This window comes from Capricornis sumatraensis, chromosome 16 (genome assembly GCF_032405125.1).
Source record: "Capricornis sumatraensis isolate serow.1 chromosome 16, serow.2, whole genome shotgun sequence".
Taxonomy (NCBI): Eukaryota; Metazoa; Chordata; class Mammalia; order Artiodactyla; family Bovidae; genus Capricornis; species Capricornis sumatraensis.
Window position 1 is genome coordinate 32,792,159 of NC_091084.1, and position 15,805 is coordinate 32,807,963.

The following is a 15,805-nucleotide window of genomic DNA, read 5'->3' on the forward strand; positions in this document are numbered from 1 at the left end:
TCGCCTGCACCCTTCTCTAAATATTTCAGACAGTTTCCCTGCTGCAGTGGCCTTTGAAAAAGGACTTTTTATTATTCTCCAGCTCGTCTCCAGTTCATTCTGGGCACAGCCATTCGCCTGGTGCCAAACTACCAGAGGGGGGAGAACGGGTTTTGACTCTGAACTTAGCCACAGTCCGAGAACTGATTCTAGAATCTGCGAAAAGATTTGAATCTGATGTCTCCACCAAAGCTTTGATGTTTTTTCTATTCAGCAAAATTTTCATTTACCCCACTTTCTCTTTAGCCTCGTCCCTTTTTCTAGAACCAAATCCATTCATAATCATGTTCTCCAAATTCCCTCCTCTTTACTCAGTCTCCTGGGCACATTTCTCTGCCCACAGGTGCTCTTGTGTCTGCTTTGTCTGCTCCAGAGTTCAGGAACACTTGTTTCTTCTCTCCTTCCCTGTGTGTCTCCTTCTCTCCTTCTCTCCCCTGTCTCCTGTTGCAGAAGGAGGAACGAGAAACCAAACACACAACAATTATGCTGGCAACATACCTGTATATAGCCCTTTCCTTTTTTTGCATTATGTTCTCTCCTTAATGTGGAATTTTCCAGCAAAATGTTTAACTCAGGTGTGAATTTTGAAGATGTCTCTGTAATATATTATCTTCTTTAACAAAAAAGAAAGAAAGAAAAAAAAAAAACCAAAGTGTGAACTACTGTGCTAGCTTCCACAGGAGTTCCCATGTGGGCTGGGAATCCTTGTTGATTTTTGCAGGAACATTCTTTCTCCAGTCTCTTTCTTTGTGGGCCAGTGTATAGACCTGTAACATGAAGCCATTGTAGAAATGGTCACTCTTTTTTTTTTTAAAGACTGCATAGCCAAGAAAATGTTGAGATTCAAAGGAATCTCTCTGTTCCTAAATAAATTTGTATAATGATATATACAGTATTCCACTATTGGTAAGAAGCTACTACTACTAAGTCACTTCAGTCATGTCCGACTCTGTGCGACCCCATAGACAGCAGTCCACCCGGTTCCTCTGTCCCTGGGATTCTCCAGGCAAGAACACTGGAGTGGGTTACCATTTCCTTCCCCAAGGCATGCATGCATGCTAATCACTTCAGTCGTGTCTGACTCTGTACGACCCTATGGACAGCAGCCCACCAGGCTCCTCTGTCCGTGGGGTTCTCTAGGCAAGAATGCTGGAGTCTGTTGCAATTTCCTTCTCCAATTGGTAAGAAGAGGTTTAGATTATTCTGTATCTTTTGTTGTGGGGGAAGGTGAATGCATATAATGAAACAGGATGGATAAAGTGTTTCAAATTGGTGGATTAAGTTTATTACTCCCCCAACTGATGCTGAAGATGACATACATTAATACAGGGCTCTGGAGAGGTCAGAGATTCTACTCTTTTTGACTGAGCAGCCTTGAGGAAAGTGTAGGTACGAGATTGGCTTCCTCATTTTGTAAGTGGGAAAATGGTGAACGTATAATGTCAAGTTGTTTGGAGACTTATGAGTTGAAGTCTGGGGTTTATCCCTCATATCTCAGAAATCCTAAAGGTCGTGAAAGTGATAGATATTTGAGACAAGGGATGATTCAAAAGTCAAGAATATTTGGCTTTTGAATGCACTGTGACTTTTGAAGAGGCAGTTGAGAGGCAAGGAAGCTATCCTTGTGGTCTTTCTTGGATTAACAAAAATTTAAATACTTAAACATTTTTGAGGCAAACATTGAGCTGTAGGAAAAAGAGACACTTCAAAAATGTAACGACTGAAGGGAAGAAACTAAAATTAGCATTAAATGTTTGTTGCAAATAGTAATATCCAAAGGGGAAATCTATATCCAGATAACCACAAATTAACTGGGTTTTTTTTTTTTTTTGGATGGGGCTTATATAAAAAGTAATATTTCGTTTGGTGAAGTGGGAGAAAGCCTATTGATAGTGGTTACTTTGTCAAGAAAAGATCTAGTTGAAAGGAGCTAGGTATGCACCAAAGAGACAAGAGGAGCCTGCAGCAATAATTTAATTGTAGCAAGAAACTACTCTGCCACCCATAGGCCCATCTGTGCATACACACTTGAGTGTCCACTGTTCTTTGTACACTTGTAGGTGCCAGAGTAGACACTTTCCTGCAGCAGTATTGGCTACTTTGACACCTTGTTCAGGTGAGTGCTGAAAGTTACGTCCTGCACTGTCCATGAGTCTGGTGTTCACTCATTTGACCCTTTAACAAATATTTTATTTTTTCAGAGCAGTTTTAGGTTTACAGCAAAGTTAAGAGGAAGCTACAGAGATTTCTTGTACACTTCTTGCCCCCATATATTCATAGCTTTCCCCATGATCAACATTATTCACAAGAAAGTAATTTTTGTTTTTAACCAAGAATGAATCTACACCGACACATCACAATCACCCAAAGTCCAGCATTAAACATTTGTTAGCTTACCTTGGAGTTCTCTCTAGATGTCGTACCTTCCCTAGGTTTGGAGAAAAGTACAATGACGCATATCCATCATTATAGTATCATACAGAGTATATTTCACTGCCCTAACAACCCTCTGTGCTCTACCTATTCATCTCTCCCTGGCACACCCTTACAGCCTTTTTACTGTCGCAATAGTTTTTCCTTTTCCAGAATGTCACATGGTTGGAATCATAGTATATAGCCTTTCCAGATAGGCTTATTTCAATTAGTAATATGCATTTAAGTTTCCTTCATGTCTTTTCATGAGCTTGCTAGCTCATTTCTTTTTAATTTTGAATAATATTCTAATGTCTGGGTGTACCACAGTTTATTTATTCGTTTCCCTACCGAAGGACATCTTGGTTGCTTCCAAATTTTGGCAATTATGAATAAAGCTGCTATAAATATCTGTGAACAGGTTTTTGTGTAGTCATAAATTTTCAGTTCATTTAGGCAAATACCAAGGAGTGTGATTGCCAGATTGTGAGTACATTTAGTTTTGTAGGAAACCACTTAACTGTCTTCCCAAGTGGCTGTAGCACTTTGCATTCTCACCAGCAATGTTATTAGAGTTCCTGTCGCTCTGCATCCTTGCTAGCCTTTGTTGTCAGTGTTTGGGGTTTTGGTCATTTTACTAGGAATACAGTGGTATCTCGTTGTTGTTTTAATTCGCATATCCCTGATGATATGATGTGGAACAACTTTTCACATGCTTATTTATCATCTGTGTATCTTCTCTGGTGAGGTGTCTATTAAGATCTTTGGCCCATTTTTAAATCAAGTTGTCTGTTTTTTTACTGTTGAGTTTTAACAGTTCTTTGTATATTTTGGATAACAGTCCTTTATCAGATGTGTCTTTTGCAAATATTTTCTCCCAGTCTGTGATTTCTCTTCTCATTCTCTTGCTATTGTCTTTTGCAGAACAGAAGTCTTTCATTTTAGTGAAGTCCAGCTTGTTAATTATTTATTTCATGGTCTGTCTCTGGTGTTATATCTAAAAAGGCAACACCATACCCAGCATCGTTTAGGGTTCCTACTACATTATCTTCTAAAAGCAGTTCCCAACCTTCTCGGCACCAGGAACCAGTTTCATGGAAGACAATTTTCCATGGACTAGGGGGGAGCAAATGGTATGATTACCATCATGGTATATCAGGATGATTCAAGCACATTATATTTATTGCACAGTTTAGTTCTATTATTATTATTACATCAGCTCCACCTCAGATCATCAGGCATTAGATCCTGGAGGTCGGGGACCTCTGTTCCAGGAGTTTTATAGCTTTGTGTTTTACATTTAGGCCTGTGATCATTTTGAGTTAACTTTGGTGATGGTGTAAGGTCTGAGTCTAGGTTCATTTTTTCACATGTGGATGTACAGTTGTCCCAGCTCCATCTGTTGAAGACACTATCATTATCCTCTTGTATTGCCTTTGCTCCTCTGTCAAAAATCAGTTGACTATATTTATGGGGGTCTATTTCTGGGCTATTTGACCATGCTTTTTATAAAAGAAATAAACAGAATTGTAGCCTACCTGCTAAGCCTCCAGTAGCTTCCATTAACTGTTGCCTTGGAATGTTGCTAAACAGACTCAAACCTAAAAGGGGGGTACCAATTCACTTTTCATGTCTGCAAGATCTTGTAAAACTCATCATTCCAGTCAAGTTTAACTGAAGCCTGGTTAGCTTCTTCAGCATCTAATTAGGCACAAGAGAATCAAAGGGCAACAACCAGTCATTGTCTAGGAGGAAAGAAAGGGGAAAAGAATTGTTGCTGCTGCTTTGTGAACTTTCAAACTTTGATCTTTAGAAGACTCAAGACTGATGGGTTCAGCTGTGGGCTCCTAATACTAAGAGCTTTTGGTCCAACTGAGAGGTGAGAGGATGAGTTTAGTTGCAGACTCAAATTAAGAATCCTGTCCTGGAGCTCAACCCAATGTTCTGTGACAACCTAGAGTGGTGGGAAGGGGAGGGAGATGGGAGGGAGTTCAGGAGGGAGGGGATATATGTCACTGAGTCGTGTTGATGTGTGGCAGAGGCTAACACAATATTGAAGACAACTGTCCTCCAATGATTGTATTTTGTTCCATACCTCTCAATATTGTACAATGATAATCTTTGATAATTTAAAAAAATAGTAATAGATAAGCTAAAAAAGCCAAAGAATCCTGTCCTGGGCCCCCAGACTGCTGGCTCGGTGCCCCTTCCCACTGTGTACTCTGCTTCCCCTGGCTACATTCATGACCTGTGTTTGCTGACTCTTCTGTTTTCCTGATGGACTGTGGGGAGCTCCTTGTAGCTGTCTGTCTTTTTCTCTGTATCCTCATGACTAGTACTGTGACAAGGACGCAATAGGCAATTCAGGTTTTCAAAACTTGAATTCTTTCTTTTAACCTCTAAACAACTTCTAATAGGAGCTGTGAATGAAGAACACATAGTACCATCTTGGAGGAGACTCTAGGGGAGTGGAGGCAGCCTACCTTTGTGGTTAAGAGTATGACATCCAATGCCATATTGCCTGGGTTCATTACCCAGATCTGCCTCCTACTAATCATGTTACTTTGGGCAATTTCCTTCAGTGCTCTGTGACTCAGTTTCTCACCTGCAAAAATGGGGATAACAACAATATCCATCTCCAAGAGTTGTTGTGAGAATTAATGACTTAATATGTATATATATGTAAAGTGCCTGGAACAATGCTTGATTAATAAGTGTTATCTGTTATTGTTGTGATTATTATGGTTATGATTGTTATTGTTAGTAAAATAAATTGATGGAGAGCTTCCTGTTCCCTGAACAGGCCAGAACTTTCCTGGGGAACCCCACGGTTGACAACCCTGTGATTTGGTGGAACAAGGATTGTGGCCAAAGATACACGAATTAATAAAACTTAATCCCAGGTAATGGAGTTTGAGCCTGGAATCCCAGCCACCCCAGGATAAAGGTCCAATATAGGCTCAACTGGAAGAACTAGCACTTTCCCTCACGCCCTCAGCCATTAGACTCCTGAAGCCTTTAATTCATATTCTGTTCTTTCCTGAGAAATGGTGGCAGCAAGAAGATAATTCCAGATTCAGATACTAGAAGAACTGTAACAAAAACAAACGGGAAAAAGTTGAGATATGCATACCATCTATTCATTTGGTGAAATGGATCTCTCCTCGTTTTCTTTCTTCAAGCTATTATTGTTACTTATCTGGTGCATTCCAATCCACTTGTGACAGGTTGTCTTCTCCAATTCATTTTATATTGATTTTCATTGTGTATCTATATAGCAGTGATTCTGAACTTTGCTTGCACAGATAGTGGAATTATCTGGGAAACTTAAAAAAAACTGACACACAGATTCTGATTTACTTTGCCTGGGATGTGGCCCAGGGAAATGGGACTTTCAAAAACTCCTCAAGTGAGTCTGTTGTACTGTCATGGTTGAGATCCGCTGCCTGAATGTGCACACAGATCGCTGGGGACTTTGTTAAAAATGCAGATTTGATTCAGTAGATCCAGGGTTAGGGTCTGAGAATCTGTGTTTTTAACAAACTCTCAGGTAATGCAGATTGGAGTAGCAAGGACTTGAGAACATGAGAAAGTTATTCCCTTGCCAAAAATCATCATAGGTTTCCTGTTATCTGCATAATATAACGCCTCAGCCTGGCATCCTAGGCTAGCATCAGTAATGAAAGGTTCTCTAACATCAGTGCCTCCCAAATATGACTAATCATCTGAGTGATCTATGAGCAGGTTTTAATAGACATAGATTCCTGAACCTCATGCTAAGCCTATTAAAGCACAACCTTTAAGATGCAGCCTGAACAAAAGGTGTTTTGAAAACACTTCCCAAGTGATCTAGAGGGGCACTCAGATTTAGGAGTGCCAGTGTGCTTCCAATATACATTTGCAGGCTCACTTCTCATGCATTCAAGCAGCAAACATTTATTGCACCTGCCTTTGTACCAGGTAGAGGTACCAGGGAAACAAAGGTGAAAAGAATGTTACCCTGATTCTTAAGGGGCCGGCCAAACAAATGACCCAAACTATTTACTATTCCCCAAACATGGCCTAAAGGCTCACCCTTCTGCTCAAGGTCTTCTCTTCTTAAGACTATCTGGGCCCCTCAGCATCCTATCATTGCCTGTCTTGATCAACCACCCCAGATGCCCTCTTTTTAAAAATTAATTAATGAATTTGGCTGTAGTGGGTCTTGGTTGTAACATTCATGATCTTTAGTTGTGGCATGTGGGATCTAGTCCCGTGACCAAGGATTGAACCAAGGCCCCTGCATTGAGAGCATGGAGTCTTAACCACTGGGCCAATAGGGAAGCCCCTTAGATGCCCTCTTTACCCGATTTGCATCTCTACCCTTTCATTTAGCTATCTCTTCAAACTCACTTTCATTGGTATCAAAGCAGATTCAGAGAGGAGAGAGGATTAACCTAAAGTGAGATAACAACAACAACAATTAACATTTATATAACAACTGCTATGCGCCAGCCATTCTATAAGCACTTTACACATGTCAAGTGTGTAAAATTCTTGCAATAACCCAATAAGACAGCTATTATTATTACTATCCCCATTCTGTGGATGAGAAAACAGAGGCACAGAATAGTTAAGCAACTTGTTCAAAGATACACAGTCAGTAACCAAGCGGGATTTACTCTTAAAGCCTTATTCTCCACTGCCAAGGTAGTGAGAGGGCTGACCTGAGAAGGAATAGATAACTTCTGATTTTCAGGCCTGAGCACTTTCCTGGAAATTAGTTATTTGTGTGTCTGTTTAACTTAAACGCCAAAGTGAAATCCCCCACAGAGCCTAGTAGGGGGGTAAGCACTTAGTAGGTGCTCTCCAACTGGTTATGGGATGGGCCGTCACATCGTGGGGGCAGGGGATGGATAAGTGTTCTAACAAAGAAAACAAACAAGTAAGCAAGGACGACAGTCTGCAGGTCTCACGTCACTATTAGGTCACCATCACCCCTGGCACCCCCGCCCCTCGCCTCCCCAGGCCTGCGTGACGAAGAGGGGATCCTCCCGCCCGCTTTCTGAACAGTCCCGGGTCCAGCTCTGGCTGTGCGCTCCGTCCTCCCAGCCAGCAGGTGCCCCCAGACCCCCGGCTCCTCCTCTGCAGCCGACAGAGCCTGGTCCTCCCTCCCTCTTTCCGCTGCTTCCTGCTCCCGGGGATCCCGGTCCTGAGCTCTGGGGCCGAGGCGCCCGAGGCTTTCCGGGGCGCTGGACCAGGTAACTGCGCGGGGCGAACCGCCCGGCTCCGGCGGCCAGCTTGGGCTCCGGACGTGGGTGGCCTGGCATGCCTGGCCCGCTGAGGGGGGCGAGGGTGCGAGAAGGAAGCCGGCAGATGGCCTGGCCTGGCCTCTGGGGGGAGAGGGCCTCCCTCTGCCTTTGGGCGCCGACGGGATACCGGCATAACGGTCCGGCTCAGGTGCGCCGCAGCCGGGTGTGGCCGCAGCGCAGGGGAGGCACGTCCAGGGGAGATGCGCTCGCCGTGCCTGCCAGGCGCCGAGGTTGCCGCTGGCTCCAGCCACGCCTGCTCCGAGGCCCGGAGCCAGGTGGGCCCGCCCAGCGCTCCTCCTCCGGAATCTGGCCCTGGACAGGGAGGAGCGAGGACTGGAGCCTTGGAATTCTGAGTTGAAACGGCCATCGGCCATCTAAATACCCTGCCATCCTTTCCCCCAAGAGTGAAAAGCCCAAACGCAGAGATGGAGTGACATTCTCAAGGTCACAGCGTTGTATCTGCCATTTACGAATGTCTATTATTTGTTTGTAAATGGGCTACTGTTCTCTCTGTTCTCCCAGGGAATTAGGATTCAGGGAAGAAGACTCTAAAAATACTAATCGGCATAACCAAAAGAGCTGATCCGTATTACTCTGGCTGGTGACCCTGGCCTTTAAAAGGAAGTGAGAGAGGACGGTTCTTTTCACTCGGGGTCCTTTGTACTTCTGGCTCTTGCTCGGAAAATTGGCCTGGAAGTTTTACAAAATTCTCTCAGAACTCCTTGTCAGAACTGGGCTGGATTATAGAGTTTTATCGGTCATTTTTCCCTCTGCTTTCTCTCTCTTTTTAACTGAAGCTCCAGAGGTGAAAGTGATTGGTCCACACACTCACAGCTATTTAGGGGCAGAAATAGAATTGGAACTCAGGTCAGTGATTGACACCTGCTGTTTTCTTGAGTAGAAATCTGGTTTCAGATGAAAGCTGTACTGCACTTGACCTTCATAAAGCCCTCTTGGGATAGCATTCTTGGGAGTGGCTTGTGTACTGATGTGTATTGGTCCACAGATACTATTTCACTTGTCAGAATAGGGTTAAGCAGCGAGTGTAGCCATGCAGAAAATTCCTGCTGAGATGAGACAGATATCTGAAATGTTTTTTTAAACTTTTTTATTTGTACTTTCAGTAGAGGGGCTAATGAATATTAATAAGGACATCTTGGTTATTTTCAGATTTTTGTCCTGTCTGACTCTATTGACTCCATTATTTTCATTCTTGTCCTGGTATATTTATCACTAGTAAGAATGTCAAAATGTAGCTTTCTGACTTTGTTTCATTTTGAACTAATTTCCTTAAAGATATTTTTATATATTAACAGAAACTCCCCACTTGTACCTCAAAATCCTGCTTCCCGCTTGGCCAGTTTTTGAGTTGAATTACAAAACTGAATAGAACTAGCTTCTTTTTCTTTCCTTTCAAAATATCTAAGTCTTTGTTTAGTTCTGTCTTCAGGTTTACCTCATTTTGGTTTTGACTGGTAAACCCATAATTCAAACCCAAACTTCAGTTGAGTTTAGTATCAGTTTAAAACCACATTAAACTCTCATGTGTCATATGACTTCTAGCAGAGAACACAAGTGGTGGCGGTATTTTTCCGTGAGAGCTTCTTATTGGGATTTTTGAAGTATGAACACATCTAATACGTGCATTGTATTACTTGTGTCTCATAGTCCAAGGTCAGTCATCACTGGGAGATTATTGACATTTACTCATCATTACGACATGTTATGTTAGACTGTCTGCTAACTCAGAATGCAGTGCCTGCTTTTTGGTTTACTGTTTTGACCAGTTATCTCTAAGGAACACGCAATCAGAATTACAGCCACACTTCAGTGGAAGATTCTTGGCAATGTAGATAAGGAAAAAGTATTTCTGTGAAGGTAATATTTTTGTACTATCTTACAGTAGAAATGAAGACATATACTCAATGTGACCTGATGCTGTTTTCTTAGGGTGCATTCTTTGTTTTTCTGGTTTTGGTCTTTTTGTCATAGGATGGCCTTAGCTCTGTGTCTGCAGGCACTGTGCAGCCTGGGGGGCTGGCTTTCGCTCTACGTTTCTTTCTGTCGCCTGAATAAGCACCGAAGCTATGAGTGGAACTGCCGGCTGGTTACGTTCGCCCACGGAATCCTCTCAATAGGGCTCTCAGCTTATATTGGCTTCATTGACGGCCCTTGGCCTTTTACCCACCCAGGTATGTGGGAGACATTAGAGAATTTTCCCTTAGGAATTTATGATTTGGAGGTAGTCCTAGAAGAATGGGAGTTTTCCACAGAATTTGTATAATGCTGAAGAATACTGAAGAATAATTACTATTATAATGTGCTTTGGGAGTCTTCATTCATCTTGTTAATTCTGATAGTATGCATCACCTTTTGTTCTACTTTTCATAACTCTATTTTTTAAAACAATTTTAATTGCTTTTTATAATTTAATTGATCAAAATGTATAAATTATAAAAGCAATATCAACATTTTCTACCACCACCCCCAGACAGACAGACAATAATGGGCTGTATAATACAAACTTTTTGGTAACCTGCAACTTTTACTTGATTGTATATTCAAAGGACATCATTTTTCCATGTCTATGTATATAGATCTTCCTTATCCTTGTCAGTTATTATATGATATTGTGTGGTATGCATTTGCTATCCTTTATTTAACCAATGCCTCATTATTTGGGGTAGCTGCATTAATTTTTAAGCTGCCAGATGTGTTCCTAAATGTTCCTTACAATACAAAACCTGTCTCCCCTTGAATTAGTTTGCCGGGGTTTATTACAGACTGGGTCGCTTAAATGACAAAGATTGATTTTCTTGCAATTCTGGAGGCTAGAAGTCCAGGATCAAGTTGGCACGTTTGATTTCTTCTAAGGCTTCCCCTCCTTTGTGTGCAGACAGCTGCCTGCTTGCTGTCTCACATGGTCTTTTGTGCCTAGTGTCCTCATTTTACAAGAACACCACCCTAATGACTCTATTTTAATTACCTCTTCAAAGGTCCTATCTCCAAATATAGTCATATTTTGAGGTGCTGGGGTTCAGCCCTTCAACATATGAATTTTGTGGGGACGTAGTTCAATCTGTACATTCCCTAGAATATGATTTTTTTTTAAATTCCATGGATTCTTTTTCTAATTTCTTTATATTCCCATATTGAGTTTCTGAATTTCCTCCTCAAACTATCAAACTGATAGGAAGCAATGCTTAAGCTTTATGTTTTACATGAAGGTTGTTAATGGATTCAAACATGTCAGGTCCTTGCACCCTATGTTCTTGCATATGGGAACATACTAACTTTGGCGGTTCTCTCCAGAGTCCACTTTCAAAACAAGTTAGGGCCACCAGTGTCCAATAATCTAACCCATTAAGTTAAGAAATTAATGTGACATTTGGGACAGAGTAACATTTCTGTTATGGTTTATTATAGGAAATTGAATATTGTCCCTTTGCTATATAGTAGGATCTTGTTCTTTGTCCATTCCCATATATGATAGTTTGCATTTGTTAGTGGGATAGAATAACTGAATCTGGAAGCAGACTTTTAGCTAGTTAAAAAAAAAAAAGGAAGAAAGAGACTGTGTAGTATTTTAATGGAAAGAACAAAATAACTCAATTTTATGCTGCTACACAGAGGACGCTGGATCATTGCTGGTGTTCGAATCACTCACTGAGATCTGATGCATCAGAACAGCATGTCCTGGGGCCCGTAACATTGGTTTGATAGAGACCAGAGTTTTAGATTTTAGTCTTTTTTTTTTTTTTGGTTGCCTCTAAAAAGCATGTGCCTGCCATTGCTTTTGTTTTCAGTGATTCCAAAAGGTTTGAGAAAGAGCAACACAGGATCCCTGTGTAAGCCAGCACAATTCCTAGCCACTCAATTTGCTTCTGTCTTGGTTTATTTCAGGCTCACCCAATACACCTCTCCAAGTGCACGTTCTGTGTCTCACCCTGGGCTACTTCATCTTCGACTTGGGCTGGTGCATCTACTTCCGGTCTGAGGGGCCTCTGATGCTGGCTCACCACACACTGAGTATTTTGGGCATCATCGTGGCCCTGGTGCTTGGAGAGTCGGGCACAGAGGTCAATGCGGTCCTCTTCGGAAGCGAGATTACCAACCCCCTGCTACAGATGCGCTGGTTTCTTCGTGAAACAGGCCGTTACCATAGTTTCACTGGAGACATGGTGGACTTCCTCTTTGTGGCCCTGTTCACTGGAGTGAGGATTGGTGTAGGAGCTTGCCTCCTCTTCTGTGAAATGGTCTCACCCGCGCCCAAGTGGTTTGTGAAGGTCGGGGGAGTGGCAATGTATGTGGTGTCTTGGTGTTTCATGTTTAGCATCTGGCGCTTTGCATGGAGGAAAAGCATCAAGAAGTACCACACCTGGAGAAGCAGGTGGAGTGAGGAGCGGCAGCTCAGACTTAATGGACATCTCAAGACACACTAGCCAAGGCTTGCTCTGGACAATGGATTAGGTTCAGTCAGCCACGGGAACCAGGTTGGATATATGGCTGCTACAGAATCATGCTTCTTACGAACTTAGATCACAACAAAGGGCTAAATTTACTGATTGGTTTGAAAGCCAGTCTTGGAGCAGAACACATTCCAGTATTAAAACGCTGACTTCTGCAGCAGCACAGCTGTGGCAAGTGCGACTACCAGCAGTAATTGCGAGCAAGTCAGAGCTGTGAGATGAGTGTGCTGCATTCCTTGTAGGTTGTGGTGACCCTGGCTCTTCCGTCCCTGGGAGGCTTGATGACCAGACAGCTTAGAAAGGAACTCAAAAAACATTAGTGCAGTTTCTTCTGTATTCCTTTGAATAAACAAGTGTTTCTTCCTGGTTTCTGTGTAGCAGCTTAAAGAAATGCACCCCATTTACTATAAAGTGAGGGACTTTCAGGAAGTAACTTGGATCAGGAAACTGAGAGCAGGATGGGGGGTGAAACCATGACAGTGGTGGGGGGCTACTTCCTGAGCCTCCCTATACCATATACTTGGTATATACCATATAGGGCTCCCTGTACTTGGGGGTCCCCAAGTACATACCTTTAGGCATGATGCTTCACTAGGAAGACTCACGGGACACAGTACTTTGTTTTACTTAGAGCTTTGATTTATTACAGCCAAAGGATACAATGAAAACTCAGCAAAAGGAAAAGGCACCCAGAGCAGAGTACAGGAGAAACCAGCCCAAGCTTCGAGAGCCCTCTCCCAGTGGGATCATGCAGGATGTGCTAATTCCTCTAGCAATGATCTGTTCAAAGTATGTATGAAATGTCTAGAAGAAAGCTGGTTAGAGACTCAGTATCCAAGGTTTCAGATGGGGGCTGGTGCCATAGGCAGTCTTTCCACGGTGCGAAAAAGTCCGCCTTTTCCTGACTCCCAGAGGGAAAGGAGGTTTTCGTCATGAACCACATTGTTTGTGCAGTTTAGACTCAGTGAGCCAGTCTCATCAGTTCATGTGGGAACCTTCCTGACGAAATCTAAGTCCCCGGATGCTGGCCAAGGGCCAACCTTGCAGACAGCCCTTTCCAGGCCTGCTCTATTAACTCTTTTCTGCACAAAAACCATAGAGCTAGAGCTTCGGATGAGAGATGAATGAGGTGTGGGCAGATTTACCGAGTCCTGTTGTACGGGTTCTGCCCTACCAGGAAAACTATGCCAGTTCTCAGGGCTTTTGTGCATTAATCTCCTAGGCATGAGAGGTTGTGACTGAATTCCGTAGGGATTTACCATGTAGATTCCACTGGGCTTGAGATGCCAGTTCAGGTTTCAGCTCTGCTATACATACCATAAACCAGAACCAAAGACCAAATGTCCTGGCCTCAGGGTGATGAGACTGTTTTTTTTTTTTTTTTCCATTTCAGATACATTCCCTGTTCATCTTGTTACTACTTTTTCTCTGGAAAAGGTGCCACTCTCTCTGGACAGTATATTATGAAAAAGCCAATGTTAGGAGGAAAAAAATATTTCTTAGTCAATAGTCTCTCATCTTACCTAGGAAAAGCAAGAACACAAGTGTAGTAAAAGGGCTTAGTGAAGTAAAGTCGCTCAGTCGTGTCCGACTCTTTGCGACCTCATGGACTGTAGCCTACCAGGCTCCTCCCTCCATGGGATTCTCCAGGCAAGAGTACTGGAGTGGGTTGCCATTTCCTTCTCCAAGTAAAAGGGCTTAGGAAGTGAGAATTCTTAGGTTCTTTGAACTAATTTGGTTACTCACCTGCCAGATCCTTTGGGCAGGTCACTTGTTTACTCTTTGCCTCTGTTTGAACCCTACTGTCAATAAACAAAATACTCCACTGCATATTTCATAGAGACATTAGGTGGCTTTTCATTAATGAAGGTCTTTAATGTAGGGTTTTTACGGGAAAAAAGGGAAGTTTTATTTATTTGTTTGTTTGTTTTTTATTTATTTAGTCAATTGTGTTGTTGAGACCACATAGTGGCAACCACGTAGCTCAGCTGATGAGCAAGAGTCTGGGGCTGTTGAAGTCAGGGCTGGAGGTCGGTAGGAAGTGTCAGCCCATTCGATGGGCACTCGTAATCCTAGCCTAATGAGTGGTTCTTGAAAATGGACATCATTGTCCAGGCATGAGTGGTTGGAACAGCATGAAGTCATCATTGCTCTGGGAAAAGACAGCTTTAAAGGCATGTTAACTATGGGTCTTTTAAAATAACTGTCATTTGGTTAAGGAGATTTGCTGGACATGAGAATAATCTGACAGTAGGATCCCCAACTCCTTTTTTTCTATGACCCACATCCCTGAAATGCTGGTTAGCTTCTTTCCAATAAGATTGTGGTCAAAGTAGGATGCTAGGGAATGCTGATTTTAGCAAAAGCCTAGTTAAAAAAGCATGGCTTGGCACCAAAAAAAAAAAAAAAAAAGGAAGAAAAAAGCCGTCTCTTGAATTTTGGCACAGTGCAACCTGTCCCATACCAGAAGAATGAATAGACTTAATCTGGTACCAGTTCTTTTCTCCTTACGCCTCAGAAGTGAAGGGATTGTAGACCTTGCTCTTTTAGGGGAATGTACTTAGATTTCTTGAATTTCAAGAAACCTAACTAATGATAAGAGGAGGAGAATCCCTCATTTCAGCTTTTTCTTGATGTTGTAGCTGATAACTCTGAAGGCAACTTGCTGAGACAAAACTGTGAAATGAAGGTGACTCAGCAGTTAAGATGCTGAGTTTGTCCATGACAGGTACTGAAGGGCTAATTAACATGTGGTATGGTCAGACACATGAAGTACTCATTTGCATTCAGATTACTATGTAATAATTATTAACACTGCTCAAGAAGAATTTATATTTCAATAAGATTTATACTAAATTTTATAAAAATAAACAACTTTTTATCAACCCAGGGTCTGCTTTATGTCTTTCTTGTGGTTCTGCCAAGAAACTTTTTTTAAAAAAAGGCTTTGGCCGGCAGAAAGGTTGAACCATTATTTATACTTACCGGTAAAATACTTCTTAGCCGCTCTTATCCACCATTCTTAATAGTGTTTATTTTTTGAGGCAACAATCTACATACAGAAAGCAGTTTGCCAAAAGGAGGAGGAAGAACTTAATTTCTTATTTTGCCACCTGTTTTAGTTGTTGTTCAGTCACTCAGTCGTGTCTGACTTTGCAACCCCATGAACTGCAGCATGCCAGGCTTCCTTGTCCTTTACCATCTCCTGGAGCTTGTTCAAACTCATGTCCATTGAGTCAGTGATGCCATCCAACCATCTCGTCCTCTATTGTCTCCTTCTCCTCCTACCTTCAATCTTCAAAAGCATCAGAATCTTTTCCAATGAGTCAGTTCTTCGAAGCAGGGGCCCAAAGTATCAGAGCTTCAGTTTCAGCATCAGTCCTTCCAATGAATATTCAGAATTGATTTCCTTTATGATTGACTGGTTTGACCTCCTTGCAGTCCAAGGGACTCTCAAGAATCTTCTTGGACACCACAGTTCAAAAGCATCAAATCTTTGGTGCTCAGCCTTCTTTATGTTTGGCCTATTTGAGTAGTTGCCTTGAAAATGATGATGTCCAGTTGGGTCCATGAAGACAGGGCCTTCTGCTTTCT

At 42.3% G+C, this 15,805-nt stretch overlaps 1 protein-coding gene across 2 annotated transcripts; it reads left to right on the forward strand.

Moving 5' to 3' along the window:
• Window positions 1–9,675: 9,675 nt before the first annotated feature.
• On the forward strand, window positions 9,676–12,184 carry TLCD5 (TLC domain containing 5). 2 transcript variants are annotated; one of them, XM_068989280.1, is made up of 3 exons: window positions 9,676–9,934; window positions 11,646–11,718; window positions 12,076–12,184. In XM_068989280.1, exons 1-3 carry the CDS (start codon window positions 9,736–9,738, stop codon window positions 12,182–12,184), a joined length of 381 nt encoding a protein of 126 aa, XP_068845381.1. In that variant the 5' UTR covers window positions 9,676–9,735. The 2 variants fall into 2 exon arrangements, with proteins under 2 accessions (XP_068845381.1, XP_068845380.1); XM_068989279.1 differs by having other exon boundaries at window positions 11,646–12,184.
• Window positions 12,185–15,805: the final 3,621 nt, after the last annotated feature.